At 66.7% G+C, this 17541-nt stretch overlaps 2 protein-coding genes across 2 annotated transcripts; one reads left to right on the forward strand and one right to left on the reverse strand.

Annotated features, from left to right (window-relative positions):
• Positions 1 to 12707: 12707 nt before the first annotated feature.
• Positions 12708 to 14861, forward strand: HPCA (hippocalcin). Its single transcript, XM_075173293.1, has 3 exons — positions 12708 to 13163; positions 13836 to 13941; positions 14228 to 14861. Exons 1-3 carry the CDS (start codon positions 12786 to 12788, stop codon positions 14323 to 14325), a joined length of 582 nt encoding a protein of 193 aa, XP_075029394.1. The 5' UTR covers positions 12708 to 12785; the 3' UTR covers positions 14326 to 14861.
• Positions 14808 to 17480, reverse strand: TMEM54 (transmembrane protein 54). The gene is made up of 6 exons (XM_075173294.1): positions 17174 to 17480; positions 16370 to 16563; positions 15960 to 16019; positions 15600 to 15788; positions 15378 to 15512; positions 14808 to 15222 (listed from the first exon to the last, which is right to left on the reverse strand). Exons 1-6 carry the CDS (start codon positions 17184 to 17186, stop codon positions 15130 to 15132), a joined length of 684 nt encoding a protein of 227 aa, XP_075029395.1. The 5' UTR covers positions 17187 to 17480; the 3' UTR covers positions 14808 to 15129.
• Positions 17481 to 17541: the final 61 nt, after the last annotated feature.

Genomic DNA, 17541 nt, shown 5'->3' on the forward strand with positions numbered 1-17541 from the left:
GGGCTATCAAAGAGCGTTAGTGGGGACTTTATGTCTCAGCTTGTCCTGGTCCTGCTTCCCCTTCTCGCTCACCTTGGCATCACCTTGCCAAAAAATGGTCCTGACTGGCCAAACCCCTCTTTCAGAGCAGGGTCCATGCTCTGCCACTCACTCACCAGCCCTCGCCGCTGCATCGGCAGGGGGGAATTTGCACCATTCCTCTCCCGGGGACAGCAGCTTTAACTTTCACAACAGGCATTATTTTAAACCCATGTGCATGAGCTCTGGCTCCAAAGGGCGGCACCGCCAAGCCTCCGTCCCTGCCTGGCCCTGCTGGGGACGGTTTCCTCTCCACGGGCTTTTCCAATGACTCTTGGCTTGCACGCCTTGGCGGCCTCGTGGCCACATCATCAGGTAGAGCTGGGGACACAGAGCTGGTGGAGATGCTGCCGCTACCTCTGTGTGACCTTGGGAAAATCACTCCATGCCCTCCTTCCTCTTTTCCCTCTCTGAAAAACAGGGCCAGCACAAGTTCACTGCCTCGCCGAGGTGCGGGGAGAGCACATCACAACCCTTGGCAAAGCAGACCACAGAAAGAGGAGGCAGCGGGGTGCGTGGCACAGCACCAAGGTCACACAGCTTCATCGGAGCCCAGGACCGAGTCTCCTGCCTCCCCACCGCACGCCGTAGCCGCGAGACGGGGCGGCTATCTGTGTTTACAGAGCTGCCCGGCTCCTAAGATGGCACGGAGACCTTACGGCACAGAAACGCTGCCTGTAAGGCAGGAGCAGAAGGCGGTTATGGGCAGGGACACAACTCCATGTTGACTCTCAGGCGCTGACTGAGGTGATTCAAGGATAAGGAAGAGCAGGGGAAGTGGCCTAGTTTACAGAAAATCGGGAGGGCTGTTACAATGGCAGACGCCTCCATTGTGCCGCTGTGTTTTCCCCATCGCTCCCTCCTTCTGGGAATGTTTCATTAATCTCCCCGGATCTGTCAGTTGTGAAATGGCAACTTCAGAGTCGGGCCAAGGACGCGTGTGTCAGAGCCCAAGGCATTCGGGGGGTTGCTGCAGCCCCGGCGCAAGCAGGACGAGGGCAAATGTAACTCCAGCAACTCCCGGGGCTGGCCTGGGCGCAGGAATTTCCACTCCCCAGAGCTCTGCAACCCTAATAGTCACCCCCAGCCTCCTGGAATGTAAGATATTCTGGCAATCAGCGTTTTGCAAATCAAAGCAGCTGTTCCACCAACATCTTGCAGCCAGTGAGGGAGACAGCCCTCCGGCTGGCGACACAGAGCCGGGGAGGGCGTCTGGCTGGGGCTGGGAAGCACCCACCAGCACCTGCCGAGATGTGGCACCCACGCGCAGGGTGCTCGGGGGAAGGCTCAGCCCGACCGATGCAGGGAAGGAGGGTGGACCTGAGCACGTCCTGCTGGCTCCAAAATGAGAGCTAGCTCATGGGCACCTTTGCCTTCCCAAAAGATCCCCCACTTAGAGGACCCGCTCAACTTGAAGGGGCCTGGTTTGCAGCTGGGATGCGCTGTGCCCCATGGAGAGGTGGCCCCCGGCAGCGCCTGGCTGGGCCCCGGACAGCCTGGGGTGAGCAGGAGCCGGGGAGGGGGATTGCCAGGGCTAACGCGCCGTGGCGTTGGCAGAGCAGATCCGTTTTGCCTCCTCTGCTCTAGTTCAGCCCCATGACATGAGCCAGCGTCACTGCTCAGGGGCAGGAGAGCCTTTGCCTCCCCCGTGCCCGGTGCTGGGCAAGGGTCTCTGTTCGCTCTCCCCGAGCCCCTGTTTTCACACCACATTTCTACGAGCGCCTTCCCCAGGGCTGGCTGCAAGCACCCACGCCGGGACGCCGTGGGGGCGAGAGCTTGGTGCTTCCCGAGACCGGTGCCCCGCGGCTGCGTGCCCGAAATCTCCTGTCTCTTCCGAACCCAATTACCGACAAAGTCCCGGCTGGCGATGCCCCCGAACTCCATCCCCTCGGCGCAGCCCTGCCCGGCCGTGCTCCACGCAGCACCCACGCTTCACCCTCTCCTCCCACCCGTGTGTACCGGGGGACTCCCCCCGCCGACGCCCCCCCCCACACACCCCGGGCAGCCCCTCCGGGGGCCCGGCGGCCCTTACCTGCCTCCACCGGGCGCAGACCGGCGTAGCTGAAGCAGAGCAGGAGCGCGGCGCCGGTGCAGCCGAGGAAGGGCTCCATCCCCCGCGGCCGCCGCGCCGCGCCGGGCCGAGCCGCTCCGGGCCGGGCCGGGCCGGGCCCCGCCGGCGGCGCGTCCTGCGGGCGCGGCGGCTCCGTTCAGCACCGCGGAGAGCGCCGGGGCCCGGTACCGCCGGTACCGCCCGGTGCCGCCCGGTGCGGCTGGGCTCGGCACGGCTCGGCTGGGCTCAGCACCGCCCGGTAGCGCCCGGCACGGCTCGGTTCGGTACGGTACGGCTGGGCTCGGCCGGGAGGCGGGGGCGGGCGCGGCCCCGCCGAGCCCCGGCTCCGCCCGCTGCAGCGCCGGGCAGCCCCGCTCCGGTCCCTCCCCCGGCCCCGGGGGCGGCGGGACGGGGGCGGCTCGGGCCCCCCGCCCAGCCCGGCCCCGTTGTCTGCCTCAGTTTCCCCGTCCCGCCCCCGCCGGGGTCCCGGCCCGGCCCAGCCCTCCCGGGGGCTGCTCCCCGCCGGGCCCCCCGGGCCACCGGGGGAAGGAGACGGGCTCTCACCCCGAGACGAGCCCCCCGTGCACAGCAGCGGTGCCATTTTACCGCCGGGGTTTCACGCAGCCCCTGCGAGTCGCCGGGCTCTAAATTCCGAGGTAATGAGGATTAGATGAGCTTCTGGAATTAGCCGTGCCTCCAGGTTAATTAAGCCGGCAGCGCTCTGATTTATGGTAACTAGTTGAAGGGAATAGAAGCTGTTTCCCCAGCTGCCAAACCGTGTGACGCTGCATGGGGGGGACCCTGCTCCGGCCACCGCAGCCTCTGCTGACCCCTCCACTGCACCCCACCAGCAATGAGGGTCTGGCTGCGATGGCCCGGGGTGGCCCCACCAGCTGCGGTGGCCACAGGGTGCCAGCAGGCAGGTACTAGAGGTCCCAGCACGCACGGACGGGTCTGGCTGGGAGCACCCAGCCATGATGTGGGTGGGAGGCAGCAGGGTCTGGGCCGTGTGTCTGGGCGGCATCGCTCACTCGCTGTCTGTCTGGCCCGGGTATTTATTTGCTGCCTCCTGCCAGGGAGCGCGGCGTGGCCTGTGGGCTCCCAGGAGCATCAGTGGGGTCCCCTCGCTTATGCCTGGTCCCTACAGTTTGGTTTATGGACTGATGGTTTCTCTCCGTTCTGCACCAGTGGTGTCAACAGAGCCACGCTGGATGAAGTAGGGAGTGAATCAGGCGTGAGGGGCTTGGCGTTGGGAGCCTCTGCCGCCTTCCCCTTCCCGTCCTCCCGCAGCGGTGCTGGGGACCCTCCGGCCGTGCACAGACCGCAGTTGTGCTTGCAGATCACAGTGAGAGACACCCCAGCTCAGGGGTCCCCTCGTGTAGAGGAGACCCTGCAGAGCTCCCAGTGTCTCCCCACGAACCAAAGCCCCTTCCCGGAGAAGCGACAGGCACCATTGCCCAAGAGAGACCCAAAAAGCCTCCGCCAGAGCCAGGAGACAACCCTGTCCTGCCAAACCCCGGCCCTGCGCCATTCCACCGCTCTCTTTCCTCAGCCTGGAACGAAGATAATTCCCACCGCGTCGCGGTGCCGGGGCCGTGTCCATGCCGCACCCCATCGCAGTGCCGGGGCGCTCGGCTGCAGCTGGCTGCTTCCCAGGGAAGCGCCCGCGGTGCCTGCCTTTCATCTCCTGCCTGGCAGCAGATTAAAATTTCATCACTTCAGCGGCGGAGAAGGTGCCGGGGAGGAGCAGGAGCCCCGGGCTGGCGGTGGGACTCAGCCCCTCGCCGGAGCAGCCTGCGCTGAGCTCGGTGCCCACTCCAAATCCAGCCCAGTGGCTGGGCTGGGGGAGTTCAGCTGTTGGAGCCGGGATTTGGGCACAGCCATGCAGGGGTGGCTGCAGGCCGGGCTCCTGCTTCCCCTGGGCCTCCCTCACTGGAGGATGAGGCTGGGCAGGACATTCTGTTGGGTGCCGGGCTCCTGCCGGTGCTCCCTCCATGGGCTGCGCACCCGGAGCGGGACCACGAGCCCTCGGCTCCGAGGCAGACGCAGCCGAACCGGCTCCAGCTGCCGGCAGAAACGCGAAGCCGAGGTCGCAGCAGGATGCACCTCCACGCTGCCGGCACCAGCGTTTCCCTGCCTCCGTACTGGGAGACCCAAATCTCCCGGCAGCCGTGAGATGGAGGGATTGTCACACAAAACCAGTAACTCCCTGCAGCCGGACTGTCCGGTCAGCCCAGGGAAGGTGCCTCCTGGGCTGGACCCCATCCTGTGCCGGCAGCGAGCCGAGGCCAGGCCCCAGCATGTGGGACAGACGGTGTTTTGCCCCGGTTGCTGCTGGCAGATGCGAGAGGTCTGGTCCCCATCACCCTGCTACCTCCCAGGCTCCCACAAGAGGGTTTTTGATGTGTTCTGATATTTTTCCAGAGGCTGAACACAGTTAACACCGTAATTCCCTGGTTTTTCCTTTCCCCCTTTCCAAATAAAGGGGAAACATTTGCTCTTTTCCAGCCTGTGACGTCTGCCGTCCTCGGCAGGTTCCCCAGGACATCGCCACCGCACTGAGGTCCCCTCCAGGGGCTCAGATCCTGGCTGCCCCCGGGTGCACGGGGTGGTCCATGCTGTGCTTGTCCCTTCCCTGTCCCCTCTCCTTTCCCTCCACCGGTCAAGGCCTTTCGGGGTGTCCTGGACCCCTGGTCCCCTGTTGCCTCCCTGTGCGGTGCGGAGCCTCCTCCGTCTCCCCAGCCCGTACTGGCACATCACTATTCAAGTCACACGACGCCCATCGCACGTCCCCGGTATGCCAATTAAGTCACAGCTCTAATTACGCACTTAGGCTCGCCAGTCGCTCGTCTTCCTTCTTGCATCACCAGACGGACACCTGGGAGGCCACCAGCCGTCCCCCTCCTCGCACCCAGCCCCTGTCCTGTCCCACCTCACCCTAAATATGCTGGGCTGGGCTCCGGCAGGAGCCGAGCACCAAGATCACGTTCCCGTGACCCGGAAAACGGTCCCTAAATCAGCATTATGGGGTTAAGGCCATTGCGAGGGCCCTTTTTGGCCCGAGCTGCCCCCCGTGCAGCCCATGAGGGAAATGGATGTGGTGTGGGGGGGTGCTCCGGATGTCCCCAGAGAGGGACAGTCCCAGCCCTGGGGTCCCCAGGGGACAGAGGGATGTTGGCAGATCCAGGGGACCCTGTGCTGCTGCTCCCCAGGAGAGCCTGGCCCAGCCCCGGTCCCCAGAGCCGCAGTCATGTCCCAGGAGCAGCTTGGTCACCCCAAATCATCACCTGTACCTCCCTCTGGCACCCCAAGCTCTCGGGGTGAAGGCTCCCTGCACCCCATCGCAAAGCTCATGCTGCAGCGCATCACCTGCGTGGCCGCTCACTGGGAACCCCCCCAGGGGCTCCCCCCTCCGGGGCCTCTGACCCCCTGCAGCCCCCAGGGGCTCCTGCCTGGCTGTGGATGCCCGCGGGGGGATGCTGCATCTTGGGGGACACTGTGCTCTGGGGGGGACTCTGCACGTCGGAGGGAACACTGCAGGGGTGACGCACAAAGGGGAGCAGGGCTGCAGGGAGGGCTGGGGGCTGGGGGAGAGCTGCACAGGGTGCTGGGTGTGTGGGGTCCTGCATGGGGGGGCTGCCAGGGTGTGGTGCTGGGCAGGGGGAGCTGTACAGGATGCTGCGGGGTGCAGGGGTGCTGTGCAGGGTACAGAGGGTGCTGTAGGGTGCAGGGGGTGCTGTGGAGTGCTGAGTGCCACGCTGGCAGGGTGCTGCAGGGTGCAGTGGAGTGCAGTGGGTGCTGTCTGGGTGCTGAAGGTGCTGTGGGGTGCAGGGGGTGCTGTGCAGGGTGCAGAGGGTTGCAGGGGGTGCTGTGGGGTGCAGGGGGTGCTGTGCAGGGTGCAAGGGGTTGCAGGGGGTGCTGTGGGGTGCAGGGGGTGCTGTGCAGGGTGCAAGGGGTTGCAGGGGGTGCTGTGGGGTGCAGGGGGTGCTGTGCAGGGGGTTGCAGGAAGTGCCGTGGGGTGCAGGCGGTGCTGTGTGCCAGGCTGGCAGGGTGATGCGGGGTGCAGAGGGTGCTCTCTGGGTGCGGGGGGTGCTGCAGGGTGCAGGCGGGTGCAGGGGGTGCTGGGTGCCCGGCTGGCAGGGTGCTGCAGCCGGGGTGCCGCCCGCAGACCGGCGCTGCCGAAGGCCGCTGCTGCCACCTGCCGACACCCCGCGGTGGGAGCCGGGGGGGCCGCAGCCGGGACCCCCCCCATCCCTCCGGGCCCCCCAGGAGGGGACCCCCACCCCGGCCCCACGCCCAGACGCGTCCCGCGGGGTCCTGCCGGAGGGGCTGGGGGCCCGGAGGGGTTGGTCGCGGGGGGAGCGTTGTCCCCCGGCTCGAACCCCTCCCGGCTCGCAGCCCCCCCGGCTCGGATCCCCCCGCCCAGCCCCCCGGACCCGCTGCCCCGGCCGCCGCTGACCCCCCCCGTGTCCCCGTGGCTCCTCGGTCACCCCATGAGATGGGGCGAGATGCCACGAGAGGGAGCCCGGGGCTCGCCCGTGGCCGTGGCACCGGTGGCACCGGTGGCACCGGTGGCAGTGGCGGTGGCGTTTAACCCCTCCGGTCCTTGGGGAGGGCGGGGGGACAAGGGCCAAGGCTGGGTCCGGACCCCTCTGGGCGTGCTCCCCCTCGCCCCAGCACCAGACCCCCCCGGTCCCACCCCCATCAACGGGGCCAAGAGCTGCCCGGGACGGTGGCGTCACCTCCGCAGCCCTCGACCCCCATGGTGGGACACAGTGGGGGCCCCCAGCCAGCCCTGGCATGTCCTGGCCACCCTGCAGAGCTCAGCCAGTGGCCCCAAACCCCCGGGCAGGACGAGCTGGGGCAGACCCTGGCCGTGGGCCACCCCCACCACGGCTCGGGGAGCCCTGCGACACTCCGGACATGGTGACAAACTGCCTCCCCGGTGGAGAAACCCTTCGGGGTTTTGCACTTCTGCAGACCCTGCTAGGGAAGGTGGCACGGAAAACTGGGCACCAAGGTGCCCACAGCACGCCTTCCTCCCCTCCACTCTGCTGCAGCCGCCCCCCGCGGCCATTTACACAGCTGGGGACCCGCTTGTGCCTAAACTGCCCCGAAACACATCCCAGCTCCATGTCACGGCACTGCTGAACACACGTGTCCAGGTGCCAACACACGTGTGCCCCATGGGGACGGGGACACGCATCCCCAGGAGCCCTGACCTTGGCTGCCTGGGCAAGGTGAGCTGTACGTGCTTCAGGGCGGCAGCGTGGGCATCACCGGGACATGGGGATGTGGGGACGCGGGGACATGGGATGGAGCCACTCCGTTATGAAACGTCCCTGCATCCCTGCGGTGCTAAGTCAAGATTTAGAGAGCGAGCGGCTCCTGATCCAGATGAGATCGGGCATCACAAAGGGCTTTGTATTCCAGGAAGCCTATTAGAGATTTAAATTATACAAATGGGCTTTTTACCAAAGATCCTCATTATCTGGGCATTTGCTCTTAATCCTCAGCTATTCCTGCAGCCCCTGCCCCGCGCCCCCGCCGCGGCTCCGCTTACCTTCACCATGTCCTCCATGGGGCCGTGCATGGCGTGGGGACGGGGACAAGCTCTGGGGCCAGTGCAGGGCCACGGGGAGGGGTCTGCAGGGTATTGGGGAGCCCCTGGTTGGGTTTGCTGACACAGCCAGGGGCTGAGTCCCTCTTACTTTGCCCTCTCCCCTCCCAGCTTGTCCCAGTGCCCCGCCAGGCTGCGGGGATGGTGGTGGGGATGGTGCCTGTTTGCCTGCCAGGCACTGACCCTCCTTAGGGCACCCACAGCCACCCCGGTCATGCCTGGGCTCCTCCGCACATGAGGATTCTCCCACTGGCTTGTGGAGCTGGAGAGGCTGGGACGGCCGATGCCGAGCCCAAATCACCAAAGCCCCTGAACGTCCCACCGTGGTGTGCCAAGCCCTGGGCACCCCGAGCCCCGCCGAGCCCCGCCAGCTTGGGGACGGCAGCCGGGGCCACGCCAAAGCTGGCACCAACACACGCTGCCCTGCGTGCACACGTGTGTGCGGAGCTGTGCACCCCCCGGGACACGGCTGCCCTGTGTGCGTGTGTGTGCCGGGGCACAGGGACACGCTCAGTGGGGGGGGGGTGTCCCCCCCGGGCAGGGCTCAGGGTCTCACCTGCATCCCCATCCCACCCTGCCCTACTGCAGTGAAGCCTCGGGGGCTTCACGGCTGCTATGACAACGCAGGAAATTCCCGCAGAAATCCTGGCGAGGAGGAGGAGAAGGAGAAGAAGGAGGAGAAGAAGGTGGAGGAGGAAGAGGAGGGGGAATCTCCCAGCCAGGGCATCGCCAACACCCCATGTCTCTCTCCGCCGGCAGTGGGGAAGATGTCACAGCGGCGCCCGCAGCCATGTCGGCATCCTGCCGGCAGCACCTCTGCCAGGGGCTCGGCTTGGCCACAAGTCTGGGGCCAGTGGGAGCCAGCTCCGAGCAGCCCTGCTCCCTGCCCCGGCTGTTTGGGGGCTCTGGCACCCTCAGGGGACAGTCCTGCTCCCCCCATGACACCGCTGAGCCCCCAAATCAGCGGAGGGAGCATGAGCTGGTGTCCCCGGCACCGCTGCAAGGAACAAGGGGTGATGGAGGGGGCTGTGAGCCGAAAAAATACAAGGCTTTGGGGTGGGGGGGATGAGGAGCCAGAGGGGATGGGCTGGGAGTGATTTACCCCCACCCCAGGGACCCTATAAGTCACTTAGTGTTTGATGGCAGAGTACGGCCCTGCCCGTGCCCCCCATGCCCCCTATTATCCTCTCTCTCCCTCCTGCAATCCATTCCAGCGCAGGGGATTAGGTGGGTTTAGGGCCGGGTTTGAGTCGAAAATGGGATGCTTTCAAATCAGCCTGCGTCAGTTGTGCCCTCTGTCACTCATGCCAAGGGGATTAAAATAGATATGAAGATTATCGGAGGGGAAACGGCACCCCCACCTTCGAGGGGCCCTGGCCCTTCCTCCCAGCATCACTGGGTGTGGGGGCATCGCCCAGCGCACAGGCAGCCCGGCTCCGGCCCCCCAGGATGCCTTCAGCCCCCGGGGCACAAATCTCTCCCTTTTCCTTGCCTTTCTGCTCACACCGAGGCCCCAGTTCCAGTCCCCATCCCATACCCCCCTCCAAACGCCTTTCCTACGTGGGATGGGGGCACACACTGCTGCAGCAGCTCTCATCACCAGCCCAATCCCATTCCCAAAACGCCGCTCGGGCTCGATGCCAGTCCTGCGTGAGACCCCTGCCCGGACCCCCCAGAGGGTTCCTGGCCCTGTGGAGCCACCGGCCCCTCGACCAGGCTGTGGCACGGACATGGCTGCTGCAATGGGGAGGGTGAGAAGGAATTGATGGGGAGGTGGCAGCGCCCCGGAGGAGGCTCAGCACCGAAAGGGGCAGGGGAAGGGCAGGAAGGAGCCTGTGCGGGTCTCTGGTCTCCAGCAACAGGCAGGGGAACGGTACCACCATGAGGCTATTAAAAAAGGGGGAAAAAACCACAATGAGAGACCAATATTGCCTCTATTATTAATAACTGCTTGTTCCTGGGGTACAGCGAGGTCCTCGTGGTCCTCACGGGCCAGCACCACGGGCTGGGCTGGGTCCCCTTGCCGGCCCGGCAGCGGTTCGGGCAAGTGCTGCCCATCGGTGTTTCAAAACATGCCCGTGGATTTCAGCCACTTTATCAGGGCCGGTCCCCGTCTCCTGCCCCGCTTCAGGTTGGCGTTTTAGTCCTGGAGGTGCCAGGTCTCCCTCGATGGGCACCTGCAACCTCTCAACCTCGCTGATCTCAGTGCCCAGCAGATTTTGGGGTGAATTAACCTCATCCTGGGTCTCCCAAGCCATCCTTCCCCCCAGCTCCCTGTCCTGTAGCAGCCACCCCAGTCCCTTTCCCGTTTCCCCCAGACCGGCAACGGGGCTGTGGGTTTAATCACATTATGCATGTTTATCTGTGTAATTTGGAGGAGAGTGCCTCTTCCTCCCATCTGCCCCTGCCATCTGCTCCCCGCGGCATTGCTGAACAATCCCGGGCTTTGCAAATGGATGGAGCTGGTGCAGGAACGCAGGAAAACCTGCCGGGAATGGCACCTCCTTACAGCAAGCATCTGTCTCCACCGCAGCCTTTTCCAGGTGCTTGGAGCGGCTGCCAAAAGCTGCTTTGCTCCAGCCCCTGGAACAAGCGAGGGTGCTGTGATGCTCTGCTGCATCGGCCCCCGGCTGCATGCTGGGGACACTCAACCCAAAATGTCCCCTTGCAGCCCCAAAACGCCTGGCTTGGCACCTTCTTGGGCCAGAGGGAAGGTGATGGTTAAGCCTGTGCCCAGGAGCTGAGGATGCCCGAGGCACGTGTGGGGGATCCCCACAGCCCCTGGCTCTCCCTGTCCCTGGGGGGACCACCCTGGCCGTGTCCTGGGGCAGCGGCTCTTGCCGAGGGGACGGGATGGGGACAGGCAGGTGTGATGGCAGGGGCGGCACACGGAGAGAGGGGTCCCCAGTTCAGTGCACGCACAGGGATATGCGTGTGTGTGTTTACACACCCTTGTGCTTCTCCATCCCACCCATGGCAGCCCGGGGCAGGATGGCACCCCACAGAAGGGCCAAGGGACATCTGTAACAGAGCCCCTGAAGACCTGACCAGGGGCACATTGTGTCCGCCCGGGTCTGCGGGCAGCCTGAGACCCCGGCTCCTGGACAGAGATGGCCACAGCCACCTTGCCTGACTGGTGTGCCAACTGTGCTCCCAGTGCTCCCAGTGCTCCCAGTGCCCCAAGACCTCCCAGTGCTCCCGGAGCTGCCCCAGCCTTTGCCAGTGCAATAGGGGGGTCCCCACTCGCCCCAGATCCTGGCTGCGGGGGGGATGAGGGGTTGCACACCAAGCCCCCCACGGGACTGTGTCCCGAGGAGGGGGGGCGGGATGTGCGTGGGGCGGGTGGGGGATCCCGGGGGGGGGTCTGCTGCCGGTGCCCCCGGTGCCCCACCCGGAGCCGGTGCCCCCCGGTGCCGGTGCCCCCCCGCAGCCCGGCGCTGCGGCGGGCACTACCGGCGGGCGCTCCCGGGCTGCGTTGGCGCACGGCGGCGGCGGCGGCAGCTCGTCCCCGGGCAGGTAGGAGGCGGCGGGGACGGGATGACCCCGGGGGGGCACCGGGGGGGGCACTGGGGGACCGGGGACACCAGGGCACCAGCACGGACCCAGCCCCCGCCGGCGGCTGCAGAGCCCCCCCTGCCCCGCCGCATCTTGCCGGGGGTGCCCCGTGCCCCCCTCCCGCCCCACCACATCTTTCCCCGGGTGCCTGGTAATCCACCCCCCGCGGGGGAACCTTTCCTTGGGTGTGTCCCCGGCAACCCCCCTCTCTCCGGGGGTGCCCGGTTTGGGGGGAATCCCCTGTTGCCCCCCCGCCCCGGGAGCATCTTCCCTGGGGGTCCCCAACCACCCTTGCGGAGGTGCCCGCTTTGGGGGGTCCTTGCAAACCCTTCTCGGGGTGCTGAGCCCCCCGCGGGCTCCCCTCCCAGCGGCGGGAGCTGCACCGGGCAGCAGGGAGGGGGCACAGCCCCGCGGGCAGCGGGGCTGGGAGTCGTGCCAGCCCCGGGGGGACCCGGCTGGGGACCCCTGGGTGGGGTGGGGACATGCAGATCCTCCCTCGGGCTGCTGGAGTGGGGATGGAGCCGTGGTGGGGGGTGATGGAGAGACAATGTGGGGCTCCAACCCCCTGTAACTGGGGGGTCCAGCCCTACTGGGCTGCTCCTTTTGGGGAGTCCTGTGTGCCCTGCGATCCCAAAGGATGAGGGGTTTGAGGGTGCTGGGGACACTCCCTACTTTGAGTAAGACAGCGGGTGCTCCAGGCACTGAAGCCCCCCATGCACCCATGAAGCCCCCCGAGCCCATCCTCTCCCCACACAGGTGTCACAACACAGCCTGGGGTGGGGGCAGCAGGTCAAGGTTCCCCCAGAGCCCCCAGCGTGGGGACCTGGGGTGTGTGGCCAGATGCTGGGCACCCACCCTGACCTCCTCCCGGCCCCTTTGCGCTCCTCAGGGGTGACCCTGGCAGGATGGGGTGCTCTGGGTCCCCCTGGGGTGTGGGCACCCTGAAGCAAGGAGGTGGCCCCGAGCAGAGACCTGTCCCCAGCCCTCCCCGGGGCTCCGGTGCCAGCCAGAGGCATCAAATATTAACGGAGGCAGCGGCGGAGCTGGAAATAACCCTCCCTCCACGGGAGCTGACCCAGATCCGGCCAGTCCCAAAGCTGGGCTGGACCCAGAGCCCCAGCCAGCACACTGCTGGGGCCGAATCCAGCCCCTTCCCCTCCTCCAGGCTGCTCTGCCCTCCTGACGGCAGCTATATATCACCTATATATTATGCAAATGAGCTATAAGGGCTTATTACGCAAACGCGAGGGGGCTGGCACTGCCCGGTGCTGGGTGGACCCTGGGGCTGGCCCCGACGGCTCACAGAGGACAGCGGGGATGGAGGGGGCTGCATCCGCGTCCGCCTGGGTGTTGGGGGGCTGCCAGGGAGCGCTGCCCCTTCCCTCTCCCCTTCTGTAGCGCAGAGGGACCCCCCCGAGCCGGGCCAGGCGCCTGCCCCGCTGCAGCGCTGGTACCCCGGGTTGGCCGGCGCGTCCCAGCAGCATGGGGAAGCAAAACAGCAAACTGCGCCCCGAGATGCTCCAGGACCTGCGGGAAAACACCGAGTTCTCCGACCTGGAGCTGCAGGGCTGGTACAAGGGTTTCCTGAAGGACTGTCCCTCGGGCATCCTCAATGTGGAGGAGTTCAAGAAGATCTATGCCAACTTCTTCCCCTACGGCGACGCCTCCAAGTTCGCCGAGCACGTCTTCCGCACCTTCGATACCAACGGCGACGGCACCATCGACTTCCGAGAGTTCATCATCGCCCTGAGCGTCACCTCCCGCGGGAAGCTGGAGCAGAAGCTCATGTGGGCCTTCAGCATGTACGACCTGGACGGCAACGGCTACATCAGCCGGGAGGAGATGCTGGAGATCGTGCAGGTACCGGGCTCCCTCGCCCCACTGCGGCTCCTAGTGTGTGGTCCTGGCGTCACCCTGGCGTGACGGTGGCCGTCCCCTCCCGGGATGCGGGTGGGCTGGGGACATGCGCCCTGCGTTACAGGGCTTAGTGCCTGGGACGGAGCCTATTGCTGTCTGCAGGGAGCGGCTCGCTGAGTCTACCCCGGGGCATCCCCTGGTCCTTCCCTGTCCTGGGGACAACTGTTTGTCACCCCGTCCCAGGGCTTTTCCCGCTGGCCCCACTCACTGTGCTCTGGGGAGCGCTGGGTGCACGGCAGCCGTCCCCGAGCCCCCTGGGGCAGAGGGACGCGTTGTCGGCAAACCGGCAGGAGATGCTCTCCTTGCCCAAACCGCAACCCGATGCCGTCGGCATCAGAAGGTGACTCGCGAGGCCATTGCTGTGACATCTCAGTGGGCATCTCCTCCCTGCAGGAGCAGCTCCAACCGCCTCCTGCCGCCGGGTTGTTTCCTTGGGGCTGCTGCTTGCGTCCACCCCAGCTGGATAAAGCTCCCGGTAGCCTGATGGCATGGGGAGGGTGTTAAATGCCAGCCCCGTTCCCAAGGCAGCGAAGCCCAGAGCTCTGTCCTCTGTCTCGGGTGGCGATGGCAGGCACCCCCCTTGCACCCACCCTCATCCCCGTCTCCCACTCCCAGGCCATCTATAAAATGGTCTCCTCCGTGATGAACATGCCCGAAGATGAATCGACTCCGGAGAAAAGAACGGAAAAAATCTTCCGACAGATGGATACTAATAACGACGGTAAATGAGAGGAGATGGAGGGGATTAAGGGAAAGGTCTCATGGCTAAATCTGGGGGTCTCGGAAGGAGCCGCACACACGCTGATTAAATGGCTCGTGTCCGCCGGGGTGGCCGGGGGGAGCCCCGGCAGCCGGAGGGGCTCAGTGTGCTCCCGCAGCCCGGGAGCGGACCCCAGGGGTGCTCATCCCGGGTGGGTGGGTGTCTGTGGTGCTGGGAGGTCTCCGGTCCCGCGTGTGCAGCCGGGACGGGGTGGTGGCCGCCGGGCTGAGCCGTGTCACCCCCGCAGGCAAGCTCTCGCTGGAGGAGTTCATCAAAGGTGCCAAGAGCGACCCGTCCATCGTGCGCCTGCTGCAGTGCGACCCCAGCGGCGCCGCGCAGCTCTGAGCCCCGCGGACCCCCGCAGTTCCCCACAGCCCCCGTGGCCCCCCACAGTCCCACATCACCCCCCGACCCCGCAGCCGGCCACTGCCACTGTCCTCTGCCCAGGTCCCCACCACCGTGCCCCCACGGCCCCTCGCGGGGAGAGAGCTGGAGCCCGGCTGAAGCTGGGGCAAGGGGGAGCCTGGGGGGGTGGTCCCCATCGCCCGGGGGGCTCCTGCCCTGCTCGACTGGGGAAGGAGGATGGAGGCAGGGTCTGCCGTGAGCGAGGATGGTTCCCCCCAGCACCGGGGGCTCGGAGCAGGGGGACAACCCACCCGGCGGGAAAGGCTGGTGGCGAAGCAGGGACAGGGACACACGGTCCAGGGGACAAAGACCCTGTGGCTCGGGGGTCCCCCAGCACCCCCCACGCATGCACACACTGCCACGGCCACGGGGCCGGGCCAGCCCCTTCCCCAACGGCCGGCGCACGGGTGGGGGCCACAGGGAGGGGACACGCTTCTGGTCTTTTAATACCTGCAGAATAAAGTCTGTGTCAGTGCAGTCAGTGGTGGGAAAGGGGCCACCGATGCTGAGGGGAAAGTTCCTCCCCGCAGGCTGGATCCAGCTCAGTCACCTCCCTCGCTGCAGCCCGAGGTGACCCGAGGCCACGGGGATGGGCTCATGTGTCTTGGCTGGTGGCATCCAGGGGACATATCTGCCCGATAGCCGGGCTGGGGGGCAGCCGGGTCCCATCGCAGGGCTGTGCGGGCGCTGGGATGGGTCAGGGCTGTCTGGGGCACGTCCACGGGGTCAACCCTTGGGCCCCACTCAGAGCTGGGAGGTTTCCACACCATCCAGCCTCAGCAAGCCCAGGCACTGCCCGGGGTCAGGGCTCTCCACGGGGGCCACCTGCAAGGAGACCTGCAAGCCAGAGGGGATGATGAGAACAAGACCTGGGGGACGAGAGCTTTGGGTTGGCAAGTCCTATCCCCATCCCGGAGCCCCTGAGCCCAGCCGAGTCCGTCCCAGCCCCGCAGGGGAGCGGGTTGGTGCTGAGCCCGGGGACCAGGAGTCACCTTCCTCCGGTGCGCCCTGCGGCAGCAGCAGCCGAGGTGGAGGAGGTCGATGGTGAGCAGGAGGCAGCGGATGCTGAAGACGATCTCCATCGAGTCGAGCAAGAGGGAGATGGCCCAGAGGGACAGCGTGGAGCTCTGCGGGGCCACGGGGTGTCAGGTCCCCACTGCATCCCCCCATGCCCAGTGCAGGCATCCCCAGCCCACAGCCCACTGGGGACTCACATAGACACGGGTGGGATCGAAGGGGCACTCGCGGGAGACCGGGGCGAGGGCGACGTTGGCAAAGGGGCAGGGGGCCAGCAGCACCCGGCCCTGGCTGCCCAGCGTCAGCCCGACGGAGACGGCCAGCCCCAGCAGGCAGGAGAGGCAGCCCAGGCTGCTGCAGGCACTCAGGGTGAAAACCGCCCATTTCTGCAGGAGGGGAGAGAAGAGGCAGCGCGGCGAGGCAGGGCCGCGCACGGCCGCCTGTCCAGGCTCCCTCCCCGGGGACGGTCCCCGAGCAAGGGGACATGGCGGCCGTGCGCGCTCCATGGGATGGCTACAGCCCCAGGGGTGCTGGGCTGCGGGGCCGGGGGTGCTTACGAGGGCGGCGGGGGCGAGGTAGCGAGACAGCACGAGGGCAGCTATTCCGCAGGAGATGGTCTGCGAGGAAGCGCGGGGAGGTCAGCGACGCACGGCGCCCGCCTGCCCCGGGGACATCGGTCCCCTTTCCCCGTCGCCATCACCCCTGAAAGCTCATCTGGCCAATTCAGCATGGGGGGGCAGAGCTCCATGTCCCCCAGCCTCCACCCAGCGACAAGTCCCTGCGCATTTAAACCCCCCAGTTTTGTGCTAGAAAGGCCCATTTAGAGCAGGGAAGGGGAGATGGAGCAGCGTCCATCCTGCATCCTCCTGACTCCCACCTCCTACCCACCCTGCATCCATACCTCATCCATCCCCCATCCTCCTGCACCCACTCTGTGTCCCCCAAACCCCGCCGCACCCCACGGTACCAGCAGCGCGGAGATGACGGAGGCGGCGTTGGCGATGGCGTACTGCAGGGAGATGGCGTCCCGGGGGTTGAGCACGAAGCGGAGGACGGTGCCATGGACAAGGGCGCCGGTGATGAAGTTGAGGTGCCCGATGATGAGGAGGATGAGGCCCGTTTTCATAAGGACCCTTTGGTGGCTGCCGGGATCGAGGTGACCTGGGACAGAGGGAGAGGAGGGCTGGGCAAGGAGGCTGCACGGCGTGGGGTGGCCAGCACCAAGCCGTCCCTCCCGCCCTTGCACCTCGCTCAGCACAGGCAGGGGGCATTGGGGACAGCCCCAAAGGACGTGCCCCATGCTGGCGGGGGGACAAGGCAGGAGGCGATGCGGTGGCAGCCGCCGGCAGCCCAGGTATGCAAACCACTGCTCCAGCCGGCTCTCCTGGGACCGGGCGGCAGCGCAGGCCAGCGGCCGTGGGGACAGGCGTCCCTGATGGGGCCGGGAAGGGCCGGGGCTCCCCGGGGCGATGAGGACGCTCTGGGGGGAGCAGCTGCCCATAAACCGCAGCTCCAGTGCTGGCTCTCGGCACCCAGCACTTTGAGGAGTGACTGCAGCAGCAGCCGGGCTTTTCCCCCGTCGGGACCCACCCCAGGGCCGCTCTCCTCAGCACCCACCGTCAGCCCAGCCCGGCTCTGCCCTTGACCCCGTCCGAGCCCCTCGGCTCCCCTCCCTCCCTGCCTCAGTTTCCCTGCAGGAGGGCAGTGCTGGAGTCGCGGGCAGGGCTGGGGCACCCTCCCATCGCGATCACCACGCAAGACCTGGACTCACCCACTTGACACATCTTTGCCAGGCTGGGATCAGGCCATCAGAGCCCCTCGATGCCCCCGGGTTGGCAGCCGGATCCATCGGGGCCGGGCAGGACCAGGGCTAGGAGCGGGACCAGGACCAGGCCACCGGAGCCACTCGCCTGCTGCACCCCACTGCTACTCCAATTCCTGTCCGACCAGCTCCCCGGGGATGAGCAAAGGGATAACTCCACCTTCGCCTGCCTCCACCAAGGGCAAGCACAGCCCTGTCCCCACCCCTGCGCTCCCCTTGCTGCCGAGCCGGCGGCCGTGCCGTGGCACGCTGTGCCGAGCCGATACCCCGTGCCGACACGCAATGCCATCATCTCTTTCCCCATCCACCCACCCTGA

The sequence above is a fragment of the Calonectris borealis genome, chromosome 25 (genome assembly GCF_964195595.1).
Source record: "Calonectris borealis chromosome 25, bCalBor7.hap1.2, whole genome shotgun sequence".
Taxonomy (NCBI): domain Eukaryota; kingdom Metazoa; phylum Chordata; class Aves; order Procellariiformes; family Procellariidae; genus Calonectris; species Calonectris borealis.

Excerpts from the sequence above, each read along its gene's own strand:
- HPCA (XM_075173293.1), top strand. The coding sequence starts at position 12,786 with ATGGGGAAGCAAAACAGCAAACTGCGCCCCGAGATGCTCCAGGACCTG. Across the intron at positions 13,164-13,835 it reads AGATGCTGGAGATCGTGCAG|GCCATCTATAAAATGGTCTC; the intron begins GTACCGGGCTCC and ends TCCCACTCCCAG. Across the intron at positions 13,942-14,227 it reads GATGGATACTAATAACGACG|GCAAGCTCTCGCTGGAGGAG; the intron begins GTAAATGAGAGG and ends TCACCCCCGCAG.
- TMEM54 (XM_075173294.1), bottom strand. Across the intron at positions 15,789-15,959 it reads ACCTCGCCCCCGCCGCCCTC|AAATGGGCGGTTTTCACCCT; the intron begins GTAAGCACCCCC and ends CCCCTCCTGCAG. Across the intron at positions 15,513-15,599 it reads TCGATCCCACCCGTGTCTAT|AGCTCCACGCTGTCCCTCTG; the intron begins GTGAGTCCCCAG and ends GTGGCCCCGCAG.